The 17,895-nt window shown below is 45.5% G+C and overlaps 1 protein-coding gene across 1 annotated transcript in view; it reads left to right on the forward strand.

The window, feature by feature from the left end:
* Positions 1–17,895, forward strand: part of slc5a2 (solute carrier family 5 member 2) — a gene marked incomplete at its 3' end in the record, with an annotated part of 148,989 nt that overhangs the window by 41,178 nt on the left and 89,916 nt on the right. Inside the window, exons 5-7 of the mRNA XM_084332380.1 lie at positions 8,068–8,172; positions 14,627–14,732; positions 14,835–14,915. Of these exons, the coding sequence (XP_084188506.1) occupies positions 8,068–8,172; positions 14,627–14,732; positions 14,835–14,915 (292 nt within the window). The remainder of the gene's footprint in view (positions 1–8,067; positions 8,173–14,626; positions 14,733–14,834; positions 14,916–17,895) is intronic.

Genomic DNA, 17,895 nt, shown 5'->3' on the forward strand with positions numbered 1-17,895 from the left:
TGTTGAGTGATATCTCAAGAGTGCTTCCATCCAGGTCGTAGGGCTGGATGGAGCAATCAAAGATTGAGTGAGTGGTATTCTGCAACAGATAAGCAGAACATACAATAATTAACAGAGGTACATACTTACTAATCATAACCTGAACACACACAACTAAAGATGCTATCTAGCATATTAGCATTGGCCGCATGGACCAAACATAACACAAGTAATTGGCAGAATGCAATGGCATCCAGAATACACACAACTGAAGAGATGCTATAGCATTATTAGCATTAGCATAGCTCAATTAGCAGCATGAATCAACACAACGTAGCAAACCAAATCATAGTCACACATGCATGTCACAGACTTGCCAGTGAGGCGACCACGTCCTGGCGAATCGTCCGCAGTGCGAGGGACTCCGCTTCGCCTTTAAGGTCCAGGTGTCGAGCTGCAGCTGGCAGTATTATCGTGCGTTCAGCTCCATCGTCTAGGATCGCATAAGTGTGCAGTGGCTTGCTCCCGTTAGTAATGACGATTGGTACCACCTTAAGGTACACCTTTCCTCCTTGTCTGGAGTTGGAGAGAGAGGCGCCCTCCTTCGGTGTGATGAGGTGGAAGCGGGGGCCTGGCTTGGCAATAGCGTGGAGAACTCTGAGGTGGACCTCCTGGCACTCACTGCATGCTTTCCTCAAGGTGCAAGCATCTTGCTCGTGGCTGGTACGACCGCAATGACGACAACGTTTGCCATTTGCTATCCACTTCTCAACCTTTCCCGGCGAGCATTGGACAATGTCTGGACACTGCGATAGGTAGTGCTCAGCACTCCTACAGAAGAGACACATCCTCTTGAACTTCTGCTTCTTGGCTTCTGATTGAGATGTCTCAACAGGCTGGTGGCTGTCTTGTTTAGGCTTGGCGGAGCCATAATAAACCGAGAAAGGCTGGTTGCAAGGTCTGGGTGGGGGATCTTGCTTGTCTCTGTTAGAGAACTGTGTCCCTTCCATCCGATGGCGCTGTGCCATTCTCTCTGACAGTCTTTGAGCTTCGGCCTTTACCCTGAGCCAGTCGGCGAGGTCTCGAAGGTTGTACGGGTTTAGGCTAGTCGTGTTGAGGCGACCTTGAGCCAGTAGGTGCTCCACAAAGCCGTCCCTCACTTGCTTAGGGAGCTTACTAAGGAGCCGGTCCACATGGCAGGTCCACATGACTTCCATCCCGTTAGGTCCTTCCAGCGATGTCAGCATTCCCACTAGCAAGTCGATGCTAAGGGCAAAGCTCTGGAAGGCTTTGGTATCTCCCGCTTTGAGATCAGGAGCGTTCAGTATTGCGGCAATCTCGCTTTGTGCAAGCTGATGTGGCTGTCCATATTGCCGCTGCAAGGCCTGCATGGCGGCGGTGTAGGGTTGCGCGTAATGCCTGCAGGACTGGGCTATTAGCTTAGCCTCATCCAGCACCAGCTGCTCCATAAGTACACGGTACTTGTAGTGCTCAGAAAGTTCAGTGTGGGCATCGAGTAGGTGGTCCAGCGCCATCTTAAGGTCAGTGAATTCTCTCTCGCTGTCATGGACCAGGTTAGGCAGTTTAGGTACAGGGACCGGCTGCCGTGGAGGCTGGAGAGCGTATGAATCCTGTAGTGATGTATACCGAGGCTGACGGACATACTGGACCGGTGGAACTGGTACAGAATAGTAGGGTGCTGGACCAGGTGTTGGATGCACCAGCTGATAGGCTGGCTGAGTCGATGCAGCAGGCTGAGGCTGATACACTGGTTGTGGATGGTGGCTCAGTTGGTGTGGCAGTGGTTGATACATTTGCTGAGCAGGGATGGCTTGTGGAGGCTGATATGCTGGTTGTTGATGGCTCTGCTGGTACGGCAGTGCTTGATGCAATTGCTGAGCAGTGTTGATTAGTGGAGGCTGATATGATGATTGTTGATGGTGGCTCAGCTGGTGCGGCAGCGCTTGATACGCTTGCTGAGCAGGGAATGCTGGTGGAGGCTGATGTGCCCTCGCTGCTGCGACAGCGGTTGTGAATGGTGAAGGCGGCGCTGTCCAGGAGCGTAGTTGATAGGTAGACTGCTGAGGTGCACCTGCTGTATGTTGGCCCACTGGCTGGAGAGCAGCTGCAGTGGGTAACCATCGTGCAGGGTAGAGTGCTGTTGCAGTCTGAGGTTGATAATTAGGCTGTGCAGGCGTAGCTGTAGTATATTGATGCACTTGATATGCAGATCTCATTGGCGTAAGCTCATACCGGGTCTGTGCGGCCGCTGGTGTGCTGCCATGCATTCTCTCCACAGTCGATGACACAGGCTGGTTTGACTGGTAGGGAGGCTGGTAACTTGGTACCGTTGGCATTTGCTGGCCCACGTGACCCACTGCTTGCATCACCTGGAAGTCAGACTGTGGCATGACCCGACTTATCGCGGTGGGGGCTGGGGGCCTCGGAGCTGCCCCGAACAGCGGTGCGGAGGTTACTGTCGGCGGTAGAGACTGAGTCGACATGTAGGCTTGCTGCCTTTGGCCCGGTGTACAGGTTGTGGCTTGAGACTGTAACGTTGCAGTTGTTGGGCACAGCAGCGGTATTAGCTCAGACTATGATGTGACAATGGTGGTGGAAGGCGTAGGGGCATGGTAGAGCAAGGTCCTCTTGCGTCAGAGGTGCCACCTGTTAGGCTCCGACTGTGATGGCTCTGCTCTGATGGGGATGGCGATGTGAGCCCCACACACACTTCCCGCTGGTCAGGCCGGGTGTTAGCATACGGTGATAGGTCCCAGTGTCGCATCTGATCGACTGCTCCCGGCAATGAGAGGCAGGGAGGGGGCCATAGCGCAGTGTGGAGCTGGTCACCTATAGCTGCAAACTCGGTCTGCAGGTTGAGTGACCGCAGCTGCTGTGCGGTGGCACCTTCGCTGTCATCTGGTAGAGGCGGTGCAGTATTAGGCATGAGGGACTGTGGTAAGCTAACCAGATAGCCTTGCAGGTGTGCTGGAAGCTGTCGCAGCCTTCCTCCTCGTCTTCCATTTTCATCTGCTGCTGTGCTCTGCGTGTCCATGGCGCTGTTGTGGGTGAAGTTCTCCAGCTCGAAGAACCAATATTGAAGATATAATGTTTGTTTGCAAGGTTTGCTGGAGCCACTTCATCCAGAACGGCACACCCCGGTCAGAGAGCGGACGCAGACACAGAGAACAGTCCTTTCGTATTTTATTAAGGATTCTGTTGTTGAGTGATATCTCAAGAGTGCTTCCATCCAGGTCGTAGGGCTGGATGGAGCAATCAAAGATTGAGTGAGTGGTATTCTGCAACAGATAAGCAGAACATACAATAATTAACAGAGGTACATACTTACTAATCATAACCTGAACACACACAACTAAAGATGCTATCTAGCATATTAGCATTGGCCGCATGGACCAAACATAACACAAGTAATTGGCAGAATGCAATGGCATCCAGAATACACACAACTGAAGAGATGCTATAGCATTATTAGCATTAGCATAGCTCAATTAGCAGCATGAATCAACACAACGTAGCAAACCAAATCATAGTCACACATGCATGTCACAGCATCTCAACACACAAGGCAGGCTACATATGACATGTATCTATCATTACCATAGGCACTATATTTGTAGGCTATTGGTGACTTACTTATTTCATGAACGCACTCTCACTGGGAAAGCAGACAGCAATGGAACACATGGGCGGCAAGATGGCCACTGTATTTAAACCCATTAGGACCCCCGGGCTGTCCAGAGAGATGCTCGACTATAAATAATAGGGCCCCTGGGCCATCAAAGAAGTGCCTGCATGGAAATAGCAATACACAGCATAACAAATAGTGGGGAATTTACAACACAGGGGGTTTTAACCCCTGACCAATCAGAAAAGGGGAGGAAAGGTTTACCAGTTCACCCCTTTACGACCCCTCACCCCTGATACGATGTAATGACAAAGTAGAGCCATGACACCAGTCATAGCCTGCTACATGAAGCATTTAACAGCTTCACATAGCTCATGTGCGAACCTGCTATCTGATTTTTACTAAGGAAAAAACACAGAACAGAGAGGGCCCCTTTAAGAGCCCCGGTACCAGACTTACACATGTGCTTCTGTGGGCCAAAACCTAACCCAGTTGTAGATCTCAACGACACACACAACCCTTCATCACAACAAAAAATGGCAAAAGTACACTCTTACTACAGAGGAACGCCGTTTTTCATAACGAGAGAGACATAAGTCCTTGATTACGTATTGGCCACAGGCCTTGCTAAGCACACAAACAACCAAACAACCTTTTCCCTAGGAAAATAATCGTTTCTCAAGCGGAAGCACAACCCCAGCAGCCTAAGCTGAGGGTTACATCGTATCCCCACAAACACAGTGACACAATATATTGTAAACAACATGTCTGAGAGGAGGGGGGGGAAGCCCCAGGGAAACCGGGCGGGTCACCCCTCCTACCTTACCCTTGATACGACCAGGTTGAACAGGTACCCCTGTTAATATGTGAATATGCTGTTCATTTTCATCACAGGCTGAGAAAAGGATTCATTCCTCAATCACATGTCACTAAGCATAGCTTCACAGGTTAATTAACCCACTTAATTGTGAGTTCACCCACGTTACAAACGTTACATGAACACACATGTTCTCATCACAACTAACCAGTTCATTTTTACACATGTAAAAAACAACGCTGATTTTCTATGTAGAGAGAAGCTATACCAGTGACAAGACAATTCACACACAACACGCGTCGTATCCTCAATGTATTGCAGCAACACACGTTTTGGAAAACATCGTTATTACAAAACATTTAGAAGGGAAGGAAAGAAGAAGTGTTTAAAGTCCGGTCAGGACTCCTACCCTGAGCGCAGGCCGAGAGGACTGCAACACAGGTTAACGGGACACCGAAGTCGAACCCGGCGTCTCCTGCGTTGGTGACAAGGGTAATGTTCGCTGCGCCACCCACCCAGTCGCCGTTCTCCATGTTGACAAAGTCCTCGCTGGCATGGCACCCGGTGTAGGGTCGACTAACATCCTCTGTCAAAGATGACGTCGTAGTCAGAGTGTTTAAAGCATGTTATATTCACAGTAACGTTCAACAGTGTAGCATTAAGCTAACAGCCGCTCCCGACTGATGGCAACAAGCTAACGTTTCCTAGCCTAGTGAACACAACGAGCTAGCGCCGCAGCTAACAGCTGACTGGCTAACAGTAGGCCACAAACTAGCACGCAAGCTAAGCAGCTATCACCTGAACTGTACACAACGACATAACAAGCCACACTTCAGGCAGGCCGCCGTCTGAGTCCCTCCTCATCCTAAGAGAGAAGAGAAAAAGAAATGCCAACACAGTTTTCAACTGTGATTTACCAGACATACAGCGGAGCCGGCACAATTCCCATCCGGGCTGCAGCCGACTTGAGCATGGAACTACCGATAAAGAAGATCCATACCCACATTTCCTCGTTAGGGTGTACTCTCACATTCATATGAACGATGGGGCCTGCACGGGACAGAGAAGCATCCGCTTGTCCAGAGAATCCCGGGTTCAAACCAGGTCTCGGTCGCGGCCCACTAGTTTGACCATCATGGGCGTCAGACCAGGAGCCTCCGTCCGCCGCCTAAGAGGCCGAGCAGAGGACCCCAATCTGGGGCCGGCCTTCGTAAAATTGTCAGCTAACCCCCATAGCATTTAGCAGACAACTGGCGCTCGCAAGCAAAACATTACTCACCCAGCTCGGAAGCAACCAGTTTCTCACAACAGCCGGTGCCTCCCACAGTCCAGCTGTATGACCGGAGGTTCAATACCTATCCAGCCGCAGCAAGGAGGACTGCAGGTGGGGAGTATATCAGCGACGCGAGCCCCTAATACGAAAAAGCCGGTGGAGGTCAGAATGATCATCATCTTCCAGACACTCCAGTGACGAAGACATTATCGCCGTATTTTCTCGAAAATAGTGAGAGAGAAAATAAAGATATAACGCCAACGTATCTCCTTGTTCTTCTGTTTTCCTTCTTCAGCTAAACACCCCGTCAAGTGGTGTATACAGCCAATACAGGCACTCTCTTGTGGTGAATTTTGAGAAGGAGATGAGTGTGTGGCCCCACCCCTGCTTATGTAGGTAGCAGATGGGGGTGTGGCCAGATGGATGTTGGTATGTAAAGGTACATTTGTGAGTTTTTATTCAGTGCACGTCACTGGAGTGAGATCTGTGCAGTTGACGCTGAGCGGAGCTAATACGATACAGAACAGAAAGACAGGAACAATACGAAAACAGAAAAAAATACATGCAAGCCAACCAAGCCGATAGAGAACGGACAGACATAATACACCAGGCAGTCATATTACAATACAATAACTAGCTCATGGATTTTTTATGGCGAAAAGGTGGGTTTTGAGCATGGCCTTAAGTTATTATGTGCATCACTCTGTTTTGAATTTTATGCAAATTTGCAATGCATGAAGGTCATCCTTTTGTGTTAAATGGCTGCATAAAGCAAGCATTTGTTGACTCATGTTGATAAGAGTATTACAACTTGGAAAAGATCCGTTTAAGGTAGATTTAGAACAGATACAAAATATGCAATTAATTTGCGATTAATTTAGAGTTCAGTTCAGTTATTTTTTATTTCGGGCTTTGGACACATAACAACGGTCATTCCATAAATCGCCAACGTTTTACCAGCTGCTATTGCAGCATTGTCCAATTGTCCGAAAAGGGCTGAAGGGAGAAGCACTAGCTTATCGGGCCCTACCCCTGAAGACTTACATTTCGTTTTCTTTAGTTTTTTCATTTACATACATACATAGTACATACATATAGTACACATTACAGTACACACATATAGTACACATTACAGTACACATTACAGTATAGTATAGCTACAGTATATAATAGTATATAGTATATAGTACATAATAGTGTATACAGCACATATATAATGTGATATGAGATATATAGTACATGATATATACAATATAATACCATAATATAAAATAATAATAATTTAGGACCTGCTCAGAGGTCATCAATTGGCACACATGCGATGCATGCATGCGATTCGTCTCTGCGATTAACCCATCCCATCGTCCTTCCCCCCCAAGGGCAGCCGGGAGCAGACAGGCGTCAACGTGAGCCGCGCCAGGGGACCAATCCAAGTGCTCCTGTCCGTCTTCGTCAAGGACGCCACAGCGTTAGCGATCTTGTTGTTGTGCATGTTTTTCCATTGGGTTTATCTTATCGGGGGGGGGGAACCCTTGCGAGCACGGGGAGAACATGCAAACTCCACACAGAAAGGCCTGGGAGATACCCCACCTGGGTAACTGGCATCATGGAAACCAGTGGTCCCCAAGCGGGAATCGAACCCTGGACCTTCTTGCTGTGAGGCGATAGTGTTTGACCACTACACCACCGTGCAAATATAGTTCAATATAATATACAAATTAATTATAATATGATTATATAATGTAATATGATATAACGTACAATACAGTATCATACGTATTTTTTTTAATTAATATGTAATTAAAGCTCTTCTTCCCTTTAGTCTAGATTTGAATTGATTTATGTTTTCACAATATTTAAGTTCATCCTCTAGCCTAGCCCATTCCACAGGGTGGCTCCGTAAGAGGAGATACACATTATTTTCAGGTTTGTTTTCATCACAGGTGTTTTGAAGTTCAATGGTCCTCTGAGGTTGTATCTCTTTATCCAGAAATGTGCTTCTTTCATTTACCGGTAATTGATTATTTCTTGCTTTGTACATAACTTGCAGAGTTTTAAAGTTTACCATATCAATGAATTTCAAAATGTGTGATTGTAGAAACAGTGTGTGTGTGTGTGTGTGTGTGGTCCCGATATCCTGCATTGTTTATTACTCTTATTGCTCTTTTTAGTAGGATAGTCAATGTATTTATGGTTGTTTTGTATGTGTTACCCCATACCTCTGTGCAGTAATGCAGGTAAGGCAAGAGTTAACTATGGACAATCATGCGATTAATCAGATTAAATATTTTAATCGATTGACAGCCTTACTTATCTTATCTTATGTGCCAATGTGTTGCTGTTTTCCTATAGGTGATCACCATGCCCCAGTATCTGAAGAAGAGGTTTGGTGGATCCAGGATTAGCCTCTACCTGTCAGTCATCTCTCTGTTCCTCTACATCTTCACCAAGATCTCTGTGAGTACATCACGCCTAAGAAAATGGTACTGTAGCTCTCTTCAGATGAGGAATTGTCACAGGTCTGAATCGACCTGACGTAGTAAATGGTAAATGGACTGCATTCATATATCGCTTTTATCCAAAGTTCTTTAAAACGTATGCCTTACATTAACATATTCACTCACACCGATGACAGAGGCAACCATGCAAGGTGCCAACCTGCTCATGGAGAGCAGTTAGGAGTTAAGTGTCTTGCTCAAGGAGAGGAGCTGGAATCGAACCGGGAACCTTCCGATTACCAGACAACAGCTCTACCTAGAGAAAGACAGACACAATGGATGGAGAAAACACAGGAACAATCTTTATTGTACAAAACTTTAAATCACAATCACAAGTTTGGGAAATGTCCCTTTTTCGCTCCAGTGCAGGGGAGCCAAAGTGGTGTCAGGGGCCCCCCAGTGGACAGCAGCAGCACTACAGGAACAAAGGGGAAGGGCTTGATTGATTGATTGATTGATTGAAAACTTTATGAACAGATTGCAGAATGGGTACAATACAGTATAGCTCATTATACAACGGCATGCAAATTTCTCGATTCTGATTGGCTGAAACAGTCAATTTACACGTATGTATTCTTCACAATTCCACGCTCCTGGTCCCAGGACCCGCCCACAACCGAATTACAATCACTCCGCCATGCGGATTTTTAGGAAAAAACAAGATGGCGGACAATAATCTTTAACAAATGGATATGTTGATAGCGTCATAACGACTAAATATAAACCGATTCTGTCACGGCGAATGTCTTAGTTCTTTAAACAATGTTGGATGATGTAATTGATGGGTCATGAGTCATTGTGGAACAAAATAAAAATCGCACGGATTGATTGATTGATTAATTTGCAAATTTTATTTTATTTTTTTACCTACTTTCAAGCAGCTGGGAGGTGCGCTGTTTTAAGTGAGCATGGCCTATTGAATTGATTGATTGATTGATTGATTGCTAATTTTATTACTGTCCGCCTGGTTTCCAACTGGTTAAGTTTAGGCCCTCTTTCGAAGTTGGTTAAGGTTAGAGTTTGTCTTTAGAGCAGGGCGATAGACCACCAGCCCTGGTTCCAAACTCTAACCTTAACCAACTTCGAAAGAGGGCCTAAACTTAACCAGTTGGAAACAAGGCGGACAGTAATAAAATTAGCAATCAATCAATTCAATAACCCACGCTCACTTAAAACAGCGCACCTCAGCTGCTTCTATAGAAAGTAGGTTTAAAAAAATAATAAATAAAAAAAATTCCTATAGGGCAAAGAAAACTTTTTTAAATTTGTTTTACCTACTTTATATAGAAGCATCTAAGAATGAAGTTCTATAGAAAGTATGTTAAAAACTAAAGAAACGTAGGATGTGTTAGTTGGTTGGATGTCTAGGTGAAAGACAGTTGGATGTGTTAGTTGGTTGGATGTCTTAGTTGAAAGACAGTTGGATGTGTTAGTTGGTTGGATGTCTTAGTTGAAAGACAGTTGGATGTGTTAGTTGGTTGGATGTCTTAGTTGAAAGACAGTTGGATGTGTTAGTTTGTTGGATGTCCTACTGAGAACAGTTGGATGCACTTCCGAGTTGCTTCCACATGGAGGCAACTTCTCTTTTTTGTTGTTGTGGGAACTACTTTTTCTGGCGGATGGTTTTTTCAATAAATCTTCGATTAATGTGTGTTTATTGTATAGCAATAAGGTTGGATGAATGTGCCAGTTGTATAAAAGCATTACACCACTTGCAGTCGTGGTTTGTGAAAAATAAACCATGCCTAGGGGGGTCTAACAACCACCCCTAGGCATGGGTTATTTTTCACAAACCACTCCTGCGCGTGATGTAATGCTTAAATACAAACAACTGCCAAGAGGATGCAGGCCAGAAAAATACGTTTGTCTTGTTTACATCAGGGTCCTCTAACCCTACTAGCTTCACAGGCTAGCTTCACTGTTACTGCCTAAATCAGGGGTGGGCAAGAAACCTGAACTGTGTTGGAGGGCCGAACCAACGATCTTTCTGCTCAATATTCATTATCTCCCATTGTAAAAAGTAGTCAATTATATATTTTGATTAGCTGCTACTGGTAATCAGAAGAATAAATATATACAAATATAGAAGTAATAAACAGTAAAAACAAAAACAATCATTACATCAGTGTTACATTTTATTTTTAACTTGTTAATCTTCACAAACACTGAAAAGGTGTTTTGCAGTATGTTAAAGATAATTATGCAATTGATCAAATTTATACAAAAAGCAATACATGTCAGTTATTTTTACTTGTTCAGTGAGAGAAATCCAGTCTGGCTTGGGCTTGAACAAGTGCATTGAAATCTGGCTGAATATCTGAGGTGGATATGCGAAGGAGAGCTGAGAGGTGATCATAGAGGATTTGTATCTGGATTTGTTGAACTTCATCACTGATAATGTTTGTTCACATACGTAGGTAGATCCAAAGAGGACTAGAATCTTCTGACCATGCCTCCTCATGTGTGGAAAGTTATCCTCTTCTAGAGGAGAGTAGAAATCCAGCAGTGAGACTGCCAGAAGTGTATCAGACTGCAGGTTAATGAGTTCCATCTGAACATCACTGGGTGCATTATCCACACTGCAGGTGAAGGGAGAGGAAACCATGTGCATTTCACTCACTAACTGTTTTAAAGTCTTGAAATCGCCTTGGAAACTCACCATACAGTGCTTCTACCTTGGATGAGTATCTGTGGAGGTGATCAGCTGATAGTGTGGCTTCCTTCAGTGTTGGCAAGTGGGTAAGATTGTTGTCCTTCATTTGGCTTAAAAGAAGCTGCAACTTTATCTGTACATTTCATGCACAAAAAGGCCCTTGCATTGCAGTTTGACATTTAGTTAATTCATTAGTGCAGTCACATCTAGCAAAACAAAGCCAGCCAGTCTGCATCTGAAAGCTATATTTTCCTTTCTTCACACAGAACTCCTGAATCTCCTATCTCAGGTCTCAGACATTTTTCAGCACTTTGCCCAGGCTGAGCCACCTGACAGCTATGTGGTAGATTAGGTCACGATGTTCAGTCTCATTTTCCTCCAAAGGTGCAACAAACTGTCTGTGATTAAATGCTCTCGCCCTGATTAAGTTAACTACTTTAGTTACAACATCAACAACATGATTCATTTTTAACACTGACTTACACAACACCTCCTGATGTATAATTCAATGCAAACATGTCAATTTCTGCTCAGGGTTAATTTCTGTCACTTTATCCTGCATTCTCCTCAAAAGTCCAACAGTTTCCCTCTTAGATTTGAACAACCATCCATTGTCACACCAGCCAGCTTGTCCCATTTAAGTCCCAACTTGTCCAAACATGCATTTACCTCCGTGAACAAATCACTCCCGGTTGTTGTCCCTTTCATGACTGCATGGCTGCCAGCTCCTCCGTGATTTTAAAGTCTGCAGTTATCCCACGTATTCTGCAATCTGTTAATACAATTTCCAATCAATCAATCAATCAATCAATCAATCAATCAATCAATCAATCAATCAATCAATCAATCAATCAATCAATCAAAGAAGATGAGCAGAGTCCAACAAACACTCTAATAAACTCTCCATTAGAAAAACACTTACTTTTTCTGGAGATTTTGTGGGATAGGCTATGGCATAACTTGTCTTGACAGCTGCTTCTCTGGGTGCGCAACGTTTTGTAAAAAGTACTTGTTGGTTTTGCAGTTTAGCTAGCAAAGTATCCGACTTCCTTGCACACTCTTCAGCAGACAAGTTCTTGTATTTCTCCTCATGTTTGGTCAATTAGTGGCGATTTAAATTGTAATCTTTGAATACGGCGACCTGTGTACCACAAACTAAGCACACCGCGTTACCTTTGACTTCTATAAATAAATATTTAGCAGTCCATGTCTTGTTGAACGCGGCATTCTGTATCAACTTTTCTTTTCTTGGCGTGAGCTGACATTTGGATGGCATCACCTGTCTCTGTTCACGCACGCACGTCATACAGTAGATGTACGCACGTGCGTCCATAAGCAACACACTTGTATAGCATCAACGGCATAAAAAAATATTTTCATTCATGTTCTGATTGACCTCACGCCGTAAATTGCCCAGGTCTGGCCTAAATGGTGGAGGTTGGGTTAGCACTGGCGTCACAAATACGCGAGCCCTTCTCACTAGGCAGAAACATACACAAAGCATTACGTCTTACAAGCACGCCATGATGGGCCACTCTGATACAAAGCAAAAGGAAGACTCACAGGAGCTAAACTAATGCTACTTCAGCAACACACTTGATTAGTCCATAATTTCACTGTACAGCATTTAATGCAATACATGCAATACTCGCTCAGTGGGCTGTATAGGGTTAGGGGACAGTAGTACCTCAGCCACACAGATGTCCCCTTCAGCTATGCTTGAGGGCACCTTGAGGGTCTGTGTACACTAGAGGGGGGGGGGGGGGGGGGCAACAAGGGAAGACACACAGGGAAGGCTAAAAGTACTACCTGGCCGGGGAATCTTACCTGCTCTAAAACACAATAAATAATAATAACAATAACAATAAAAGGAGAGTTGAATGAGTAGTGGATGGCTGGACTGGAGGTAGTGGGTGTGAGCGTTGCAGATGGTGAAGCAGGTGGAACAGACAACGTGTTGTCGTGAGACCACCTCGTAGAACCAGTCTCCTTCGTCATTATACACAAGTCCCAGGTGCCAACCCATGATGTCATCACAATCCTATATGAAAGCTTGAGAGAACAGCAAGGGAGGGAAGAGAGGCAGGCCCAAAAATACTTCTAGCCAACCCCGGGGGGAAAACATAACCCCCCCCCCTCCTTCAGCTGTTCACCTGAGCCTATTCACATTCAATGTCTCTAGTCTCTATGGGCCGAGTAAATCCACATAGTTCATTCGTAAAAAAGGGAAATTGCAGTTTGTAAAGCAGGGGTCCTGTCAACCGGTGACAGAATCAGGAGATAAATACACTTGAATGAAAGAAAACATGTTTTTGAGTGGAGGGAACCTGTGTTCACATGAAACTCACCTCTCTCACGCTTCTGGGATTATCTGATAACCTACAAATTGCTTATCAGTCAGCACCACTTGGCCAAGCAGTACAAATAGCCAGTGGAATTGGTAAGAAAAATGCAGTTGAGCAAGTCCCTTATAGCTCCATAGGTAGAGCATGTTGTAAGGTTGAAACCATGTAGTAGCATCTTACCTTACCCTAAGTCTATATATATGTAGTATATATCTATTATATTATATCTATAGTCAATGCTGTTTGGGGGCCGTTATGGACCATGTAATACATCTATGGTGTGTAATTTCATAGTACAAGTGTTTATAGGCATGTCAGACTTTCTTTTGGAAATGAGATTGGGTTTCTTCATTGAGTGCTTATCCTTATCATTAGGGCACAAGAAGTATGTTGTGTTTTATTATAAATACAACATTGATACTTTTGGTAATGATAGAAAGGAAATGTGGCAAGAGACACCGGGTTCGACTCTAGCTGTCTGCGTTTCCTCCGGCTTGGGCCAGCCGTCATACTAACTCAATTGGCAGAGTTAGGGGGTGGAAGTCGATGGGTGGTAATCTGGACATTGTGGACAGTGACTCCTACAGGTCGGTTGGGGACGCCTGCACAGAAGAGACAGGAAATGGCGGGGGTAGTGTGAGCCTCCCACATGTTACACCTCGCCATTGAGAGTCCGCGCTGGCAGGTGAAAAGATGTGACAGGCTGCCTCCTCGTGTACCGGAGGGGACACGTGACGCAAGGCTTCTATCCTCCCTACAACCGACCAGTGGGGGGCATATGCGAGCAACGTTCAAGACAGGGGAGGGAAGAATTGGCACAATGGAATTGGGATGGGAGAAAAATAGAAAAATAGGAGAAAAAGTGGATAAAAAAGAAAAAAAGGAAATGTGGCTTTTGATATAAACAAATATGAACAGCTGATCATGACATCAAGATATCTTATTGATAAATCAAAACTTTGGTTTAGATTTGGTCATTAACACAACATTTGTGTGTAAGAACCTTTTTTAAACGTGGTTCGAAGGCTAGTCATAAAACAAGTGCCAAGCATCGATCCGTCTGATCCATGTCTCTCTCTCTCTCTCTCTTGCCCACACAATCGTTGCGGGCAAGACCCCCCGCATTTCATTGTATACTTGTATGCCGTGACAAATAAAACTCTTGACTTCACTTGACTTCTCTCTCTCTCTCTCTCTCTCTCTCTCTCTCTCTCTCTCTCTCTCTCTCTCTCTCTCTCTCTCTCTCTCTCTCTCTCTCTCTCTCTCTCTCTCTCTCTCTCTCTCTCTCTCTCTCTCTCTCTCTCTCTCTCTCTCTCTCACACACACACACACTCTCTCTCTCTCTCTCTCTCTCTCTCTCTCTCTCTCTCTCTCTCTCTCTCTCTCTCTCTCTCTCTCTCTCTCTCTCTCTCAAGGTGGACATGTTTTCAGGAGCAGTGTTTATCCAGCAGGCATTAGGATGGAACATCTATGTTGCAGTCATTGCTCTCCTCTCCATCACAGCACTGTACACCGTCACAGGTGCCTGTGTGAATATTGTATATACTGTATAAAAGATCCTCATCATGTTAAGCCAGTGGGAAATGATGGTATGGTACTATTTGTGTATGTGTGTGTGTGCAGGTGGCCTAGCAGCTCTGATGTACACAGACACGGTTCAGACCTGTGTGATCATCGTGGGGGCCTTGATTCTCACCGCCTTCTGTACGTCAGAAATGCACTTTATTCAAGTATTGAACCTGTGTTGCATTGAAACATTACAGTTTTGTTTGTTAACCCGCTTTCTTTCTTTCTTTCTTTCTTTCTTTCTTTCTTTCTTTCTTTCTTTCTTTCTTTCTTTCTTTCTTTCTTTCTTTCTTTCTTTCTTTCTTTCTTTCTTTCTTTCTTTCTTTCTTTCTTTCTTACTTTATTATTTTGAGGGCAAACACCTTATACCTAGTGTAACAAAGGCCTTGCATGGAATGTAACATGGCTGCCTAGAACATAGCAACCACATTGTTTTCTACATGGCAATGCTATGTGTTGATATTATAAATATATCTACAAAAACATAATAATTGGTGTCTTGTAAACTAATCAAAACGTAATATCGTGCTTTTCCAGTGTTTTACCACTGAACAGAAATTAGGCATTTTCTTTTGAAAGTGGTTACCAATGGTTACAGGCAGCCATGCTGGAAGAAGGAGAACTACATTTATATTTTGTCATTTAGCTGACGCTTTTATTTTTATTTTTTTACGAGAAGGCATGAGACGTGATAATGTTACCCAGAGATTTAGTGTAGAGGGAGAAGAGAAGGGGTCCAAGGACTGAGCCCTGGGGGACACCCGTCCGCAGGGGGTGGGTGTCCGACAGGGTCCCTCTCCATGACACTTGGTAGGAGCGGCCATTGAGGTATGATGTCAGCCATGTCAGCGCAGTGCCAGCCACTCCCATTCCTGCGAGGGATGCGAGGAGGATCTGATGGTTGTCGAAGGCTGCAGACAGGTCTAGGAGAATCAGGACAGAGGAGAGGCCTTTTGCTTTTGCTAAGTGAAGTGTCTCTGTGACCTCAATGAGGGCTGTTTCTGTGGAGTGACCAGTCCTGAAGCCTGTGTAACGGAGGTCCGTGAGTAATATCCACAGTCACGATAAACGCGTGTGTTGAGAAGTGACTGTGGCAGTAAGCGGGCTGCGAGTTAAACTCACTTCCCCATAACAGGGTTAATAGACACATAGATACGGTACCCAGGAGTGAATTCACCTCTTAGTGCAGCGGTCTATGTTGTCGCCCACGGCGTGGGAGACCCGTGTTCGACTCTCCCTCGGGGCATCTACATTTAATACACAATGCAGAGGAGTCACTTACGATCTGTCACACTGGTGCCGTATGACCCGGATGTCCTGAGGTGACGTGAGTTTAGGGAGGTGAGTGTAACGGAGGTCCGTGAGTAATATCCACAGTCATGATAAACGCGTGTGTTGAGAAGTGACTGTGGCAGTAAGCGGGCTGAGAGTTAAACTCACTTCCCCATACAGGGTTAATAGACACATAGATACGGTACGGTATCCAGGAGTGAATTCACCTCTTAGTGCAGCGGTCTATGTTATCGCCCACGGCGTGGGAGACCCGTGTTCGACTCTCCCTCTGGGAATCGAATTTTTTTTTTTTTTTTTATGAGCGGTGTGACTCTGGCTTGTTTTAGGGAGGTGGGGACCACCCCCGAGATGAGGGAGGAGTTGATGGTTGCAGTTAGGAATGGGAGAATGTCTGGTGCTATGGTCTGGAGGAGTGGGGTGGGTAACTGATCCATCTGGCATGTAGTCGGACGGTTCAATGTTACCAGTGTCAGGATCTCGGCGTCTGTAATGGGAGAGAATGACAGAGTGAAGGATGAGGTTCTCGCTTCAGTATTAGGAATGGGTGGGGGTTGGGAGAAGGAGATGCGGTCCACTTTTTCCTCAAAGAAGATCGCAAAGTCTTCGGCAGAGAGAGATGAGGGGGGAGGAGGTGGGGGGGAGTGAGGAGGGAGGACATGGTAGCATGCAGTTTGCGAAGGTTCTTGGCAGAGGCCTCGATCCTATGGTGAAAAACAGAAGCTTTGGCAGTAGTAATGGTTTTGGAGAATGCTAACAAGAGGTTGTGATATGTGTCGATGTCAGCAGTGAGGCGTGCCTTTCTATACTTCCTCTCAGCCGCTCTCAGGACCTGTCTTTGTTCTCTCACTGCATCCATCAGCCATGGACTGGGTGGGGAACGGCAGGCAGGTTTCTCAGCGAGGGGACAGAGCTTGTCGAAGGAGGTTGAGAGGGCTGAGAGGAGGGTGGAGGTTGCCGTATCTGGGGGAGAGCAGAGAAGGTGTCACTCAAAGGTAGAGCGGATAGTATGTCAGAGGAGAGGGTGGATGGGGGATAGGGAGCACAGGTTGCATCTGAATGAGACGGTTTGAGTTGGAGTGGAGGGCTTTCAGTTAAGCATGAGAGTTAGTGAGAAGGATATGAAGGAATGGTCAGACACATGCAGGGGAGTTACCATGGTGTTAATGATGCTGGAGTTACGGGAGAATATGAGATCCATGGAGTTGCCTGCTTTGTGAGTGGGAGGCATGACAGTGGGAGTCAGGTCAAAGGATTGTAGGGGGATGACCACTGTGTCTGACTGAGATGAGTCAGGCAGGTTGAAGTCGCCCATTAGAAGGAGGGGGGGTACCATCTTCTGGTAAGGAGCTTAGAAGCATGTCCAGCTCATCTGGGAAGTGATCGAGCGGATCTGGAGGGCGATAGAGTGTAACAATGGTGAGATTGAATGGATTAGACAGATACTGCATGATATTCAAGAGAGGAGAGTGACAGCGCTGAGAGTGGTGTTAAGTTTGTAGCCCATGAGGGAGATGTCATGAGGCCAGTGCCTCCACCCCGTCTGGAAGGTCGAGGTGTGTGAGTGAAGTTATAGTTTGTAGATAAGGCTGCAGGTGTTGACGAGTTATTGGGCGTTATCCAGGTCTCGGTTAGAGCCAGAAGCTGTAGGTTTTGACTATGGGTGTAGGCAGTAATGAAGTCAGCTTTCCTGACGGCTGATTGACAATTCCATAAGCCTCCATGTACAGTGACCGGTATATTTGTGGCTGTGGGGGGGTAGGAGAGATTAGCCGGGTTGCTACAAAACTGTTGTGGGTGGGTTGAATCTGGTCTGGAGGAGCAGAGT

This window comes from Notolepis coatsorum (genome assembly GCF_963971535.1).
Source record: "Notolepis coatsorum genome assembly, chromosome: 1".
NCBI classification, from domain to species: Eukaryota; Metazoa; Chordata; class Actinopteri; order Aulopiformes; family Paralepididae; genus Notolepis; species Notolepis coatsorum.